At 34.2% G+C, this 17,239-nt stretch overlaps 1 protein-coding gene across 2 annotated transcripts; it reads right to left on the reverse strand.

Moving 5' to 3' along the window:
• Positions 1-15: 15 nt before the first annotated feature.
• Positions 16-9,282, reverse strand: PKP3 (plastidial pyruvate kinase 3). 2 transcript variants are annotated; one of them, XM_086256073.1, is made up of 13 exons: positions 8,887-9,282; positions 8,026-8,310; positions 7,359-7,524; positions 6,545-6,679; positions 6,316-6,426; positions 6,125-6,213; positions 5,548-5,610; positions 4,537-4,712; positions 2,883-2,985; positions 2,521-2,669; positions 1,419-1,527; positions 1,221-1,329; positions 16-187 (listed from the first exon to the last, which is right to left on the reverse strand). In XM_086256073.1, exons 1-13 carry the CDS (start codon positions 9,115-9,117, stop codon positions 174-176), a joined length of 1,740 nt encoding a protein of 579 aa, XP_086112199.1. In that variant the 5' UTR covers positions 9,118-9,282; the 3' UTR covers positions 16-173. The 2 variants fall into 2 exon arrangements, with proteins under 2 accessions (XP_086112199.1, XP_086112200.1); XM_086256074.1 differs by lacking the exon at positions 16-187 and having other exon boundaries at positions 944-1,329.
• Positions 9,283-17,239: the final 7,957 nt, after the last annotated feature.

Consider the following 17,239-nt stretch of genomic DNA (forward strand, 5'->3'; position numbering starts at 1 on the left):
GATTAATAGGTGAACCATGTCAGCAAAGGATTGGCAAGGTAAAGGAGAGCTGAAAACAAGGCTTCTTGCCAGGGTTTGCCCTAAGTTTTATGGAAGACAGTTTCCCTAGGCATATCCTGATGCCCCCTCCCTACCCTTTCAAACAAAGTGTAATCTTCCAAGAAAAACTGCTTTCAAAGATGGATTCCTGTTTTATGATAGACAGCATCAGATAAGAAATAAAGAATTTAACAATATGGCATTATGACATTCCACTATTAAAATAAAATAAAAACTGATTCCTCAATGGCATCATAGAAAACTGCCACAGCAACTGAGCATTGTAATAAGTTTTTATTTGAGAAGGATGAAGATTGCTGTTCATGAGGATAAAACTCGTCAAGGATTCACATTCTGCCCCAGCGGAATGGGAAGTTCCTGAGGGTGAAACTTGGCAAGGATTTTGTTTGAGGTCAACGCGTGTGTTGAGACTATAAAATTCCCGTATTGGGAATCATAAGCTTTGTGTTGCAATATATAATGTTATGGGCCTCTTCACCCTTACCAATTTGTTTTGGGTATGATTTTCTAACTTCTATATGGTATCAAAACTTTGGTTCCAAATTCCAAAATGTCCTAGGTTCAAAACCTATACATATTTTTGGCCCATTATTTTGAGGTCTAGAGGTTGTCAAACAAAGTGCAAGCTCTATAAACTCGTAGTAGGCTACATAACTATCTCATAACAAAACAACAATCCTTTCCCAATTAACCATAAGACCAAGCAGAGGAAGATGGCTTTAAAGCATGTAAAGAAGAACAGTACGGCTTATAAACCTTTCAAAAGTATATTGGCAAGGACAATGGTAAAGAATAAAGACCAAAAAAGAAAATACAAGCATTCACAATGACGAGTTATAGCTCTAAATGGCATAGATTTACAGAATATGATCCATGCAGATCATTCTTGAATAATAATGATGATTTATATACCAAGAAACACACAAAAATTATTCCAAAATTTTACAGGACACTATTCCAACATCTAAAATTCTAAATCAATGGCATAATTGCTTGACATTACTGGATACAAAATTAATTTGAACTACCTTTCTTTCAAACTTGGAACAATGGGTTCACAAGATTCCAACAAGTTAAAACTGAAACTTCAATTTAAATATCAGCAACTATAAGAATAATAAAATAAAAGAAAGAAAACTCCTCACAAGTGCAGAATCAACCTTCGACTTGACGAACTTGAATATGGTGAGTAGATTCTCGACGCCAGATTGGTTGTGCACCACTTTGGACAAGAGTAACATGCTCTCCCTCTTTCAAAAGACCCTTAGCCTATGCATGGAATATATGGAAACATTTTGACCATATAAGATGACAATTTAAGAAGATAAAAGGAGATCTAGAATTGAGAAATCACTAACCACCAAAAGCTTTACTGCTCTTGAGAAAGTCTCCTCAGAATCATTTGAGAATTGCATATATATGGGGAGGACACCATGATAGAGCACCAATCTCTGCTTAATCCTTTCTCTGCTAAGCATGAAATCATCTCACATAAATGCAAGAACAGATAATGAAAACAATTCGCTAGTACACTTCCATAATCCTCTAGATAGAAAAAGACCACAATTATTATCGAATTTTTGCAATTACCCTGTGAAACTAAAACTAATGTGGAATGCCAATGAAATTTTTTCAATGGCGCAACAGATCTGAAGAGTCAAACTACATTCTTCCACATGATAGCTAAAACATTATTCTAATTTAAAACTTTTGTTTTCCAAGCAATATTTCTGCACAAAATGTATACAAGATATAAGATGTCATGTCATCAGCTTGTCAGATATAGAAAACTTTTTATCCTGTCTGCCTAAGCTTTTACCCAATAACCTTGCTCTCAAATACTTTTAACTTCTGTAGTCAAAAGCTTCAACCACCCTAAATCCCAAGCAACTTATTGCATGACAAGTTCTATAAATGAAAGTACACAATATAACCAAAAAAAAAAAGTGGAAAACTGGTCAGCCTTTACCAACAAAGCTATAATAATCTAAGGCCTATATCACAGTTGGTAATCTTCCTGACTGAATTTTCTATCTACGATTCTTGTTCTTCAATATTTTTCAAACTTGCTCATGTTAGCAGGCACATTTGTCAAGACAAAATTTTGAACTCTGCTATATATGAAAAGTTCACATATTTGTCCTTATAACTGTATCTGCGCCATATATTTGTTCACTGTAAGGCCAAACATGCATACAAAAGATAACTAGAAGCAATGTCAGAAAGTTCTACGAACAAACTGATATACACAAGAATTTCCCATTTTATTCATCCAAAATACAAACATGATCCAAACTTGCAATAAATGCAGCAAGATGCCAGCATGCCAATCATTCTAGAGTTGAAATTTTTTAGAAATGATTTAACGGCATATGCACCATTGTCCAAGATACAGATCACATGACAAGTTAACATGTGACCTGAAAAAGAATACTTCATAAGTTACAATACTGGACTTACTCATTTGTGAAGGCAAAGATTGTTGAGCGAGGCCGATAATGGCTTAAAAGTACAGCCATGGATCCTGTCCTTGTGAAAACGATGATGGGTGTATTGAGACTGTTTGCCATAGTTGTGGAGTGAAAAGCAAACATTTCCCCCATATGGCTCTGTGAAAAGTGCCCACAAAGTAATTAGATTCAATAGGTAAACTCAGGCCAGCTGTAGGGTATGCTAAAATTCTAAATTCAATCAACCTATCATCAAGAAAATCATATACAACCAAATAGTATCATACAAAAATAGATATAAAAAAAATCATATCCCCAAAATAACTTATACAGCCTAAAAGACCACAAATCCTCAATGTAATCAGTGCATACCTTATAGGCACTCAATTTGATTGGAGGAATAGTGTTAACTGGTAGACTTGACTCAGTTCTTAATGCCACAGTATGCATTACTTTAACAGCTTTCAATGGATACCTAGAATTGCAATTACAGAATTTATAAAATATAATTTGAACTATTGGTCCAGATATTGTATGCCATGAAAACTAAGCTGGTTCAACAAGAAGTATTATATCTTGGATATACATATAAAAACGAATAATATTATATTATGGGCAACCAGGCATGAACAAGGGAAAACAAAAAAGAAGAATAGCCAATGTGTTCAATTAGGCATGAAAACTAGGTAAGTAAACAAACAAGAATCCCATGTAATAAACAAAACGAACCCAAATGTAGAATTCTCTTGCTCTCTCCCTACTACAAAGATATTTTTTAGACAAAAGTCCAGTAACTTTTATTTTTTGGATTACCTTAATTGGCTTGGTGATTCAGCCAATATTATGGGTTTTAAAATTTTATGTTTTTTGGTAAATATTCTTTTGTTAAAATTTCATTCAATATTACCCCTAACATCATTAATTGAAGTAAATTACGGTATTTAAATGGAAGCAATCACACAATTTAAGAGACTTAAGTTGTAGGAATCCCACAATTTAAGAGATTTAAGTTATTTACCTGCACAAGCATGCCAACACAAAAACACAAGTCAACCTACAAGTACAGCCAACATTATATTGGTTGCCATATATCAAAGTAATGTCAGTTGTACCTGCGAGCTAACATGTACTTTATGTTTGTTTTTGCACAAGTAACTAGTTTAAATCCCTTAAATTGTAGGATTGGGTTCCTACCGTTTAAATTCCGTAATTTTTGAGATCCCTAATTTAAATCTCATAAGTTACTGCAGTTAATGATGTTAGAGACAATTTTGGAATGAGAGAAAAAAAAAAAACTTTAAACCCCATTTAAAAAAAAAAAGTTTTGACTTAATCAAATGGTCCAAGGAACTAATCCAAAAAAAAATACCAAAGTTATTGGACTTGTCCAAGAAAGATGCGGATGAAGTACTTTTGCCTAAAGTTCTAATTTTTTGAAAAACAATCCTTATTTGATCACATGGTAAACAACCTCAGGTTTCACAAAAAAGTGGGAACGCTCAAACCAATATAATTAATCTTGGACATGATGGCATAACAAGCTTGCAATCCATAATCAACCAAAAGTGTTCTAATATGGTAATGGTTCCAGCGGCTATAAAAATAAACCACACAACAACCTTGATGAACTGATACACAAAATACCAGGACCAGCAAACAAATTGAATGGATGAGATTAATAGTTTTTTAATGAAAATTGATAAAACGCTAACTATATCTTACTGGGAGTCAAAATATGAAAAGGGTAGTTCGAGCAGGTCAACCTAAACTGGACCATAAAAGAATATTTAAAAAGAAAACAAGTAAATAAAGAAAATAAATTGAATGGATTAATTGATATATTTATATACCTGCAAAAGTTGATAGGTATCAGAAAACCATCATTCAAAGGTTCAAACATAATAATTTAAAAAAAGATCCCACCCTGAAGTGGCACAATTTCTACAAATAAATAGATTATGATTTCTATCAAAATGGAAATCAAAGATAAGTATTGACACCACCAAATGTTAACCAGTTGACTTACTTTCCATGTGCAGTTTCTCCAGAAAGCATGATTGCATCTGTACCTTCTCTTACTGCAATTGCAATGTCAGAGACTTCTGCCCTTGTAGGTGTAGGATGATCGATCATGCTCTCCAACATGTTGGTTGCTACGATCACTGGTTTCTGCATACTATGACACCTTCTAATGATGTCCTCCTGTTTAGATAACATAGGATTCCATTGCATAATGACATAAGAGAACCATCATAAATGTTAAAATTAAAAATGAGAAATTTTAGAGAAATTCAAGTTAATCATTAGCAAACAAGGCTATATCTAGCAAACATGATCACAGATGCAAATATTAGCACAGATGCAAACACATAGTATATTCTACACTGCAACATCTATTATTTATCATCTCCAATCCCCAGAGAAGCCCATTATCAAATGTAATGTAGAACTACTATCCGGTCTTGAATATAGTCTTGAGATCTTGTTGATTATATTACTCTTAAACCCTCCTTTAAACTTCTTCAGCCACCATTCAGTATTCCTATGGGTATCGAATTTGAAAATAACTCCATAAATGTTGTGTTGATATATTGCTTGTACGATTTATGGAGAGAAAAAAGAAAGATCTAATCACTTGTACAAATTAAAGCACATATAAAATACTGATCTTAAATTATAAAAAATATTAAAACAAAAGGGGGAGTTACCAAAAAATAATGCATTCATTAAGTAGGCCAATTTTAGTTCGTAACAGAACTATTTCAAATTTAGATGGTAGTTCAAAGTTAAAAAAAAACTGGTGAATAGGAGATTCAAAACTGTTGGCACAGTGCTCTTGCGTCAATTTTTTGTTGAAATAACCATCATTACAATATGCAGATCCATCATTCTCAATCAGATATTGAATACTCATATCTTAATCAGAACCATAATATGCAAAAAATTAACTAGTTAACTACTGTTACTATATGTAGCATGTCATAGACTTGTTTCTTCTACATAGGAAATGGAAAATATGCAACATAGATCAATTTACCTGAAGCAAAGGAACTTCCTCAATTGGAAGCTCAGCTCCAAGGTCTCCACGAGCAATCATTGCCTATAAAGTCAACCGGAAAAAAATTAGATAATATACCATTCCCAACACTAATACCAAACAATTAAGGATTAAGGATCATAAGGCTCTTGTTGCATGAGAATAAAAAAAAAAAATACAAATAAAGACTGAACTTTTCACCTATCTGGATGGCCGGAATCTAACTAAAATACGGTTCTGTGGATTAAACCATTATCTGGATGTTTGTGAAAAGTCATCCTTCATATGCACATGTATCAGGAATGTAAAACGCTTCATCCCTCAACAATTTTTTATTTATTTGATTACGTTGTTAACTTTTGATTCATCTTCAACTGCACTGAATAAGAAAATAAAATATTCTATTTTATTGTATATTGCTTTTATATCAGTAATCATTATAGGGTTCAACAATACTGTAGTGCATTAGACAAATCATTGCATGGAAAGATTAGTGGATTTTAGAGCATTAAACGGCAGAACTGTATTTTAGTTAAAATCTAGGCAACCGGATAGGAGAAAAACTGAATAGACTAACCCCATCAGATGCAGAAATTATTGAATGAAGATTTGGTATAGAGTCTGCACTTTCTATTTTCACAATAACATGAATATCTGCATTGCAACCTACAGAAGAGATACGCAATTCATTTTAGGAGTCAATAGTATAAACGCACCATAAAGAAGAAATCTAACTGAATACACTGATAAGATATTAAAGAAGTTTACCTTTGAGATAATCTTTCAACTCATGGACCACCGCAGCACTTTTTACAAATGAGACAGCATAGAAATCTACTCCATTGTCCACTCCAAACTTGATGTCTTCCCAGTCTTTTTCTGAAGAAGAGACCGAGAAAGCATACCAATGAATTGAACATTGTGTGGTCTTTGAATTTTTGAACACCAAATGGACAAAGAAGTTCAAATAACCACCATTAGCATTACTGACGTTTACCTGTTATTGAAGGCAGGTTTGCACTTTTTCCACGCACATTTAAATGGCGCCTGGATTTTAGTTCACCACCATCAACTACTACACATTTAACCAAATCTTTTGACTTTGACTTGACAGCTAAAGACATCATTCCACCTAGCACAGAGACATAATATATCATCAGGTCTCTTAAACAGATGAGTAGAATCAGAGAATGGGTGAGAGACGAAGACCTCCCTTTGTAACAACGTAGTTTGTGAGCTTTAAGAACCTATAAACTCTAACCACTGAGATAGTAAGTAACTAATGCAACTACTTGAACTTACTAAATCAAATGGGTTCTGTACCTAGAGGACAACCTAGCTGACTCCTGACATAAGGTAGCCATCTTCCTTCTCAGTAAATGACAAAATGCAGTAGGAAAATACTTGCAATTACATTAAGAACTCTTAACATCAGTGTAGCTAAGTTCTTGCCTGACTAAACTGTCCAATAACTTGAGGTTAACAGACACCAGCTCAATACGAAAACTAGACTAGTTCTACAATATGGCATTCCCATTAAAGTTGGTCAAAGCAATAACCCGTATAATACACAACAGTTTATAGAATAGTCTAAAATTCCATCTCATCCCAATTACAAAACTCTAAATTTAGTGGAATTGCATGCACATACTAGGGCCATCAATCTCCTTATTGAATATACTCCAAAGACTTTTTCCATAATTATAAAACTTCAACTGCATGTTCACAGCAAGACCGTTTAAAATAGGATTTTAAGACAATAAACTAACTCATCCACCAATTTAGCACCCTCAAGCAACAGCTATACTTACCATCAACCAGAAGTATGTCTCCAACCTCAACATCATTCACAAAGTCATCATAGTTTACACTAACAGTGTTCTCTGTGCTAACTCCTCTTTTAATTGTAAAGTTAAACTCTTGTCCCTCTTTGAGCATAATTGGTTGAGGCACATCTCCACTCCTAACCTCAGGACCCTGCATGAAGAATGAAAAATCATATATCAACTATTACCTTAGTATGAAAGGAATAATAGAAAAGAAATGACCATGAGATGCAAATGCATTGATACTAAGACCCTAAAAAAGATCCTTAGAATATTTGGAAGTGACAATCCCAATTACACATGGTAGATGTAAAAGAAAGATTAATTCTAGAAAGGGCAATGTATGAGCTTCACTAAATTCCAGTCCTGTTTTATAAAACACAATCTGAAGTAGATACCAAAGGAATAGTCTAGATAGTAAAAATAACCAAATTTTACATAATGAGCAACCATTTGTCTCAGGAAAAAAAAAATACAATATCATATATTGAAAATATAATAATTTCTGAATTTTGTCCTACATTTGATCCACAGAAAATAAAACAATTGTAGCCTCCAATGCAACAATCCTCGATGGAGAAACATGTGCTCGTAACAATAAGTTAAATAGGATATGAGCAGGTCTATGAAAGATAAAAGGCAATCAGCATACCTTAGTGTCCAGCATTATGGCTACAGCCTTTTCTTCGAATTGAGAGTTGTACTCTTTGACAAGATCAATGGTTTTCTGGTGCGACGCATGGTCCCCATGTGACATATTCAAACGTGCAACATCCATTCCAGTTTCTGCCAGTTTCCATATCATTTCACGTGTGCTTGTGGAAGGACCAATCGTACATATTATCTTAGTTTTTTTTCGACTACTTGAAGATACCTTTGCCTGGCCCAGAGGGTAATCAATATCAGACTGAAGTTCAAAAGTTGAGCCCAGCTTGCCCTGAAACAAGACAACAACAATTTTTAAAGTTACAGATTTAAAACACACACAATTTACACTATCAACTACACTCTTACGGCATACACATCTTCAGTACACGAAAAAATGGCAATGGCAGAAAAAGTATTAAAGAAACCAATAGATTACCATCCATTTTCTGTATTCATAAATTTTGTGCCAGTGGAGAATATCAACTAATCGAAAAAAGCTGTATTGAGCCTTATGAAAGGAGGGGTATTGCAGTCCCCAGCTCCTCATAATGAAAATTTGACGACTTGGTATCTTAATTTGTTCCCTTATTCTGAACCTTCACACCAACCAAACAGAGCAAGATCATAAGAAAGACCATTGGTGTTTTGAGCCTACTTGAAGTAAAAGGAAGCGATTTCTGCCTCAGTTTCCAAGCAACCAAAGAAAACCCATGATTTCAAATTCGAATTTTCAAAGTTACCCACACTCTAAGCAACCGAATAGTACAAAACCAAATCAGAGAACACTCACAAAAGCCACATGAAATCAACAATCTTCGACAACCCATATAAGAAAAAACACAAAAAGAAAAGGAAGCACACTTACAACACTACCCAGAGGACCATTGGGTGAGTTAAGATGGCCGCTGCTGCTGTCCTGGGTGATCCTCATTGATCTAACTGTAAAGATTTGCTTCTGGGCATATGTTCTTCTGGGTCTGTAGTCAAGCGCAATAAAATCACTCAGGCTCTTAGAGCAAGCCAGCCGATCACTGGCCCAGGTCCTGTCGTGAGGTTTCAAGTGGGACATTCTCGCGGGAACATTAAGCGTCGCCATTGAAAAAGCTCAGAGAAAATATGGTTACAGAGAAAGAAAAAAAATAAGGAGAGAGAGATAGTTATGGGGGCTATGTGGTGAAGTAGGAGAGAGGGAACGCGAGGACGAGAGAGAGTCTCGTTGGAGAAGGGACACCAGGAAGGCAGGAATTGGACAGTTGCCCAGTTGGACTACGTCTCCTTTGTTCTCTAGTCTTTTTGTGCACATTCCCTTCCTATTATTCATATTTTCATTCCTTTCATGTTTTTCTCATTGTCAATCAAATAATAATATCACTTCACTTACATACACAGATACACTGATACACGTACACAAAAGAAAACACAAATTATTCCAGCAATATTGGAGAAGCACAAATTAAGGGGAGTGTCCAATTTGAATTTTAATGAATTTTAAAAATTCAATAAAATCTAGATATCTTCAATTAAAATTTTAATAAATTTCTTAAAAAAAAAAAAGTATTCTCAACTCAAATTTTAATAGATTTCTTATAATTTAGATATTCTAAAAAACATATGAATTTCATTAAGTGATCAGCGGTGAATTTTAATGAATTTGGATAGATTTTTGTCACATAACAAATATCATAAGAATTTTAGTCATTTTCCTTAAATTTTAATGAATTCTATATATTTTAAAATTCATTAAAATCTCAGTTGAAAATACCTTTAAATTACAAGTGCTAAAGACAAAAAGGTCCAACACTCATATCAACATTAAGTTTGGTCCACTTTCTAATTACATGTGCTAAAAGCATTGAGGACGAGAGAAAGAGCCAATCCACTTGTCTTTGAGCACATTCCCTTCCAGAATTACTATTAAATACCTCACCACTTTATTAAACTATGGTGCACAAAAATACCGAAAAATTAGGTTTCAAACCGAATTAAATTGATTAAATCGAACCAAACTTAAGTGAGCAGTTTGGTATTGGTTTTTAATGTTGAAATTTTTTGTTTTAATCGAATTGAACCACCACTTAAAATATATATTAATTGGTTTGAATATGATTTTAATACCTATTATAGAAAAAACTAAACGTCCTATTATAGTTTAGATATGTTTATTATATTTTATAATTTATAGTTTACAGTTTATATAGTATATAGCTTATAATACTATATAGTTTATAATTTTATATAGTTTATAGGTTTATTAGTCTATAATTCATAGTTTGTATATATTATAAACCATATATACAAAAATTATTATAGCTATAAGGTATATGGTATAGGGTATTATAAACATATATATATATATCTATCTATTAAATTACATATTTTATATAAATTATAAAACACATATCATGTAATCAATCTATTATAGACAATAAAAGGGGATCATACTATATTTTTATTATATATGAATCTGAGATGAATTTTGGGTAGAGGAAGGCTATGCATACCACCCTCAGCTGTTAAGTTAACCACCTTAACATATTTTGTTCAATTTTTTTTTCCTATTTTACCCTGCAAAAACATGATGAAATTTCATTACCCAAATTTATTCGGTAATTATCTACCGAAATATCTACCAATGTTCGGTAGATAAGTGTTGAATAAATATAAATATTTCGACAAATAACTGTCGAATACCTTTTTTATTTTTATTTAGTGCTTGTCCACCGAATAATCCACCAATGTTCAGCACATAACTATCGAAAAATTATAAATATTTTAATAAATAACTGTCGAATAAACCGACGAACAAAATTAAAATTTTAAAATAGAGTAGTCGGAATAACACTGGCCTTTTGGCTAGTCCCACCCTTCAACTCCCCTAGACTATACTTTTTGGTCTTTCAACTAACTAATTTATCTTTCAAAATTATTTAGCACGGTGCATCATCCTAGATTTAACTAGGTGTACAAAATTATTTTCATTTTCAAACTAAATTATGTCTTCAATAGGATCAAACTCAGATACAATGATCAACTCTGAAAAATGGAATACAATTATTTCAGAAGAAAGTCTTTATAATTGGAAACTTACAAGGAAAGATTATAAAGATATTTATAATATAGGAACATTTTAATTCAAATATAATATTCAATCAAAACCCAAGAGCAAGTAATTGCTATTGGATCAAATCATGAAAATATTCAATTATTCTCATCAAAAGCTATACAAGAACATCTTTAAAAAAATATATATACAAATATCTCCGTATAGGATTAGTTCGAATATTCCCATATGACATTTGTGATTAATGTGTTTAATTTAAGGGCAAACCGTAATTTAGTATCTCAACTTTGTCTCTAATTGCAAGTTGGTATGTTATTTTTAAATTTTGGCATTTGCATATCTCTATTTCAATTTTCTAAGTAGATACATGTTTTCGGTTACACCCTCCATCAGTAGGGCCGTTAAATGCTGACATAGCTCATTGTTAGTATGAACTTAATTTCTTTAAAATAGCCACATGAGCGAATTTCTCTAAAACTTATTCAAATCAAGTTGAATGGATAAGGCTGTAAACTCTCTCCAAACCACAAAAGCCAAATTTTAGATTAGAAACCCAAAAAAGAAAACAATTTAAAATGAAACTTTAACATTTGAGAGACTTTCTCCAAATTTAACTATTTTCTAAACTTAACATCAAATTGGGGAGAACTCGTGTGGGAGTCAACTCAGCAGCGAGTTTGACCTTCTAAACTTGGAGGAGATGGCTGGGTTGGCGAAGACGTTGAAGAGGGTGTGTGGGAAAGGGAATAGAGTGTGGGCGACGAGTGAGATGAGGTCGTGGACCACTGAGTGCCTGAACGAGTTGGTGAGTGACGGATTTGGCCTAGTTGAGTTGCCGAGCAAAGTGGGTTTTGCTTGTTTTGAGGGAATGAGGAGAGCTTGGATCCTTTCGCCGTTTTCCAAGTCATACCACCATTGCCATGAACTCGAGGTTTTTTTGTTTTTGTTGGCCAAATGAAATTGAGGTTGAAGATACCCAAATGGCAGCCATGTGTTATTGAGTTTACACTCTACACTACACAGTAGTCTACACATCGTCTACTGTCTAAAGCCAAAAGGGTCCCACACTAATATGCCCTTGTCTTAAAAGCTTTGTACCCATTTTTATGTACCAAGGGTTGCTTTGACCGAATGAAATCTATTTGATAGGAAATTTTACATTAATTGCAAAATAAGATTATCCCTCCATGTACATTGTCAATCCAACGGAAGGGGATACAAAAGTGGCTTTGGAAGGCAGCCAAGACCAAGAGGCAACCCGTTGAGCGCTCCTACTTTCCTCAATTCTAGAATCCGAAACACAAAATAAATTTAACTAAAACAATAGAACCAACTTTACCTAAGAGATATATTAAGTAAAGCCCGCTGCTGGGAACAACCTTGGAAATTCAAAACCATGACCTTCATTCATCTTAAGCATCAGTGTTCTCCTCGTCCTCCATATTTTTCCTGTTATGTTGAATAGGATAAATCACAAACCGAATGCAGATCAAATAAATACATGTCCACTACAACTAATTAATTAAATACTCCAAGATTTTGTGTCATTATGAATCTCTTCAAATTTGTGAACACAAAAAAAAATTATGTACGGATGCAACAGTTTAGAAACCATATATTGTATCAACATAATTTTGATTCATTTAATTCGAGCCATTTTCAAGTTTAGGAAAGTGATTTTAATTTTGTCAATCGTATCCACCTAGTAATTAACAATTGCAATTAAGGCCAAGTCAAGATTTCCGTCAAATTAATTGACAGAATATGCCCATATGCATGAATATTTCAATCTTTTTAGGTTAGGTTCTAAACCCGGACAAAAAAACTGGAATAGCTAGCCTCAACAGAAATCTTGATTTGACCATAATTGTAATTTTGGAACTATTAACTAACTACAGGGGCGTGATTAACAAAATTGAAACTATGGAAACAGAAGTGAAAAATGGCACAAACTTCAGAGACCAAAATTGAAATTTAACAATTTTTCTTAAAAGCAAATGAACAAACATAAAATTCATATGCAGGTATATATATTTTCCCATAAAGTAAATTAACTAATCCAATAGCTAAAACTCAATCACAAACTTAAAAATATATATATATATATAAATGGTAGTTTTTAGTTTTTTACTTTTCACAAGGATTAGCAAATAAAAGAAAGAAAGAAAACATCCGCCATTCCATCAACAAGCTTCAGAATCCTTCATTACTTAACAAACTTAGACTATTAACCTTGGCTACTTCACAAACTTTACACATAAGTGAAAGGATAAGCATAGTTTTAATTTGTTTAATTAATTGATAATCTAACAATGTATGAAATTCTAATAGAAACCACCAATGTACCGTTTTGGTTCCGCAAATTTTCTTAACTTGTTAAATAATTTGTATTGTTCATCTTGTGTAATATTTCCAAACACTTTTCCTCTTCTTCACATATGCACTAGATTACATTTATTATCTATTCTCTAGTTTTGGGTTTACTATATTTATTGGATAATAGAAAGCACAGACGAGATTTGCAACTGAGTTTCTACTAGCGTTCAAGAAACCTCAAAGCACCAACTATTTCTATATAGCAGCCAAACAATCAACGGTTGGGGTTTTGCATGTTGTAAAATCTAGTCAATATATATTGGGGCAACTTCTAGTCAATATTGACATTGAAAGCAATTTAATTTCATGGATCAAAAACAGTAAAAGTGGACAATGAAAGCAATGTTTATAGACCCAATTCAAGTAAGTTTTCTTCTCGAGTTCAGGACTACCATTTTAGTTTTCTTCTTAAGCAATCTTCAGGTTTAGTTTATCATTCAGACACTTGCAATTGAGAGAAAATCACTGATAAAATATAAATGTAAATAAACCAACCGATCAGGAAGTTAAAGAAAATATATGAATTAGAAAAACTCACATCCACAAAGGCATCGTGCAGAAGATAATTAACGGTCACAGATTCATCTTTTTCAAAATGCTCGGGTGTGTAATTGTTAGAAATTTAGAGGGTGTTTAGGACACTTGTAGCTAATGGCTTGTGTAAGCTTCTATTAGCTATCTATGCTTGATATGAGAAGTGTTTGAACTATAAAACAAAGTATCTTTTATTGATGAACAAAGGAGGATACAAGTGGAGATGTAGATGTCTAGGACAATAGGACTTTAGGACTAGTGGCTTTTAGTATTGCCTCTTGCTTGCCCTTAGATATGGGTACATCCTATATATATAGAGAGTAGATGAACCCTCTTGTCTTCTCTAGAACATCTATTAGCCACATGCTACTAGTAGGTTCTAGAGTATACTACACTTTTAATTATATTCTAGTACATTCTTATATAAGCTTAATATTCTAGACTCTTCTTTTATGTAGAATTATGTAGACTTCTCTAGTTAAGATAGTTACTAATAGATTTATCTAGAATACTCTTTCTTCTTATCAAGCTATCTTTTAAACTTCTAGAATTATGTAGAACTATGTGAAATATTCTAGCTTTAATTTGTATGGGCTTTGAGGAAGTCTCTAGAATTTTGTAGTATTTTCCAATTATGTGCATTAATTTTCAACACTCCTCCTTAATGCACATTTGGGATACTCCAAGCATGCTTCGTAGCATTTCAAATCTTGGTCTTGGAAGTGCCTTGGTGAAGATGTCTGCTATTTGCTCCTCCGTCTTGCAATACTTGAGTTCTATCTCCTTGTTTGCTGAGACTTCACGTAGAAAGTGATGCTTGATGGCAATGTGTTTTGTCCTACCATGAAACACTGGATTTTTTGCCATCGCTATAGCAGACTTGTTGTCACATAATATTTTAGTAGCTTCATTTTGTTGTTCTCTCATGTCTTCAAATATTCTTCTCAGCCATATAGCTTGGCATGCCGAACTTGACGCTGACACATACTCCGCTTCTGCTGATGATTGTGCCACTGTCTCTTGTTTTCTTGAAGACCATGAGAATATGCCAGACCCAATTGTGAATGCATAGCCTGATGTACTTTTGAAGTCGTCCGCTCCAGCCCAGTCGCTATCTGTGAATCCGAAGAGGCTTGTTTCTGTAGAAGGTCTATACCATATGCCATAGTCAATAGTTCCTTGCAAGTACCTTAATATTCTTTTTGCTGCTCCATAGTGTATCTGACTTGGAGTTTGCATAAACCTTGAAAGTAGGCTGGTCGCGTACATAATGTCTGGTCGAGTTGTTGTTAGATAAAGTAGGCTTCCAATGAGACTTCTGTACGTTGATGCCTCCGCTTTTCCGGATCCATCGTCATTTCTTAGCTTTTCATTGGTGATGAGCGGTGTAGCCACGGTCTTGCACCCAGACATCTTGAACTTCTTCAAGAGATTTTCAGTATACTTCTTTTGACATACGAAGATTCCATTTTCTTCTTGGCTTATCTCAATGCCAAGAAAATAGTGCAATTTACCGAGGTCACTCATCTCAAATGCCTTCATCATATCTTCTTTAAATTCTTGAATTAATTTTTCATTGTCTCCTGTATAGATAAGATCATCAACATATAGAGAGACAATAAGAATGGAGTTACCTTGAGTTTTGGTATAGAGTGTTGGCTCGCTTTTGCTTCTCTTGAATCCAGCATTGATGAAGTATTTGTCGATGCGGCTGTTCCACGCTCTTGGTGCTTGTTTAAGTCCATATAAGGCTTTCTTTAGTCTTAGGACTTTGTCTTCTCCTCCTTCCTCGATGAATCCTTGTGGTTGCTCCACATAGATTTCTTCTTCGAGCTCTCCATTTAGAAATGCTGATTTTACATCCAGTTGGTAGAGTTTCCACTTCTTTTGAGCTGCAAGAGCTATAAGTGCTCTTATTGTATCAAGTCTTGCCACTGGCGCAAAAGTTTCATTATAGTCTATTCCTGGCTGTTGTGAGTAGCCTTTAGCTACTAATCTTGCTTTATGTTTTTGTATTGAGCCATCAGGATTAATTTTGGTCTTATAGACCCATTTCACGCCAATGATTTCTTTATTTGGTGGGCATTCTACAAGCTCCCATGTTTCATTTTTCTTAATTGTTTTAATTTCTTCTTCCATAGCCTTCCTCCATACTTCTTGTTTTACTGCAGCTTCAAAACTTTCAGGTTCTAAAGTTATGAAATTGCATGTTTCATATATATCTCTGAGTGATTTTACTCTTCTAGGTGATGACTCAAAGGAAGATTCATCTTCTATTGATGGAGGAGTTAAAGAAGATGCAGGAGGCGTACCTGGCGTTTCTGAAATTTCTCTTTCATGTGCGTCTTCTTCAGGCTGTTGTGTTGGGGTTGTCTCTGGTTCTCCTGACATGACAGCACCTTTCTTCTCTATTTTTCCTTCATCCCAATTCCAGGATGCAGATTCATCAAACTCGACATCTCGGCTGATCACGAGCTTCTTAGTTCTTGGATTGTAGACTCGATAGCCTTTAGATTGAGAACTATATCCCATAAATATGCCAATTTCTGATTTTTTTTCTAGCTTATGTCTTTTTGGAGCTGGAATGTGCACATAGCATACACATCCAAAGACTTTGAGATGCTTTGCTGATGGCTTCTGGTTACTCCACGCCTCAATAGGAGTCTTGTCTTGTAGAGTTTTTGTTGGACATCTATTTAGCAAGTATACTGCTGTGTATACTGCTTCTGCCCAAAATATCTTTGGTAGTCCTTTTTCAAATAGCATTGATCTAGCCATCTCCATTATAGTTCTATTTTTCCTTTCCGAGACTCCATTTTGTTCAGGAGCATAGCCCACTGTCAATTGTTGCTCTACTCCTTCATCTTCACAAAACTTGTTGAATTCTTTTGAGGTGTACTCTTTACCTCTATCGCTTCTAAGAGCTTTGATGTATTGGCCACTTTGTTTTTCGACATGAGCCTTGAACTTCTTAAAGACTTTGAAGACTTCTGATCTTTCACGTAGAAAATAAACCCATGTCATTCTAGAATAGTCATCAATGAAAAGAATGAAGTACCTGCTTTGATCGAGAGATGGGGTCCTCATTGGTCCACAGACGTCTGTATGCACGATCTCCAACAAGGCTTTTGCTCTCCAAGCCTTTCCGGATGGAAATGCTTGTCGATGTTGTTTGCCAAGTTGACAGCCTTTGCAGACATCACCACTCTCCTTTATGCTTGGCAAATCTCTCATCATATTTTTCTGG

This window comes from Dryas octopetala, chromosome 9 (assembly GCF_963921425.1).
Source record: "Dryas octopetala chromosome 9, drDryOcto1.1, whole genome shotgun sequence".
In the NCBI taxonomy this organism is placed as follows: Eukaryota; Viridiplantae; Streptophyta; class Magnoliopsida; order Rosales; family Rosaceae; genus Dryas; species Dryas octopetala.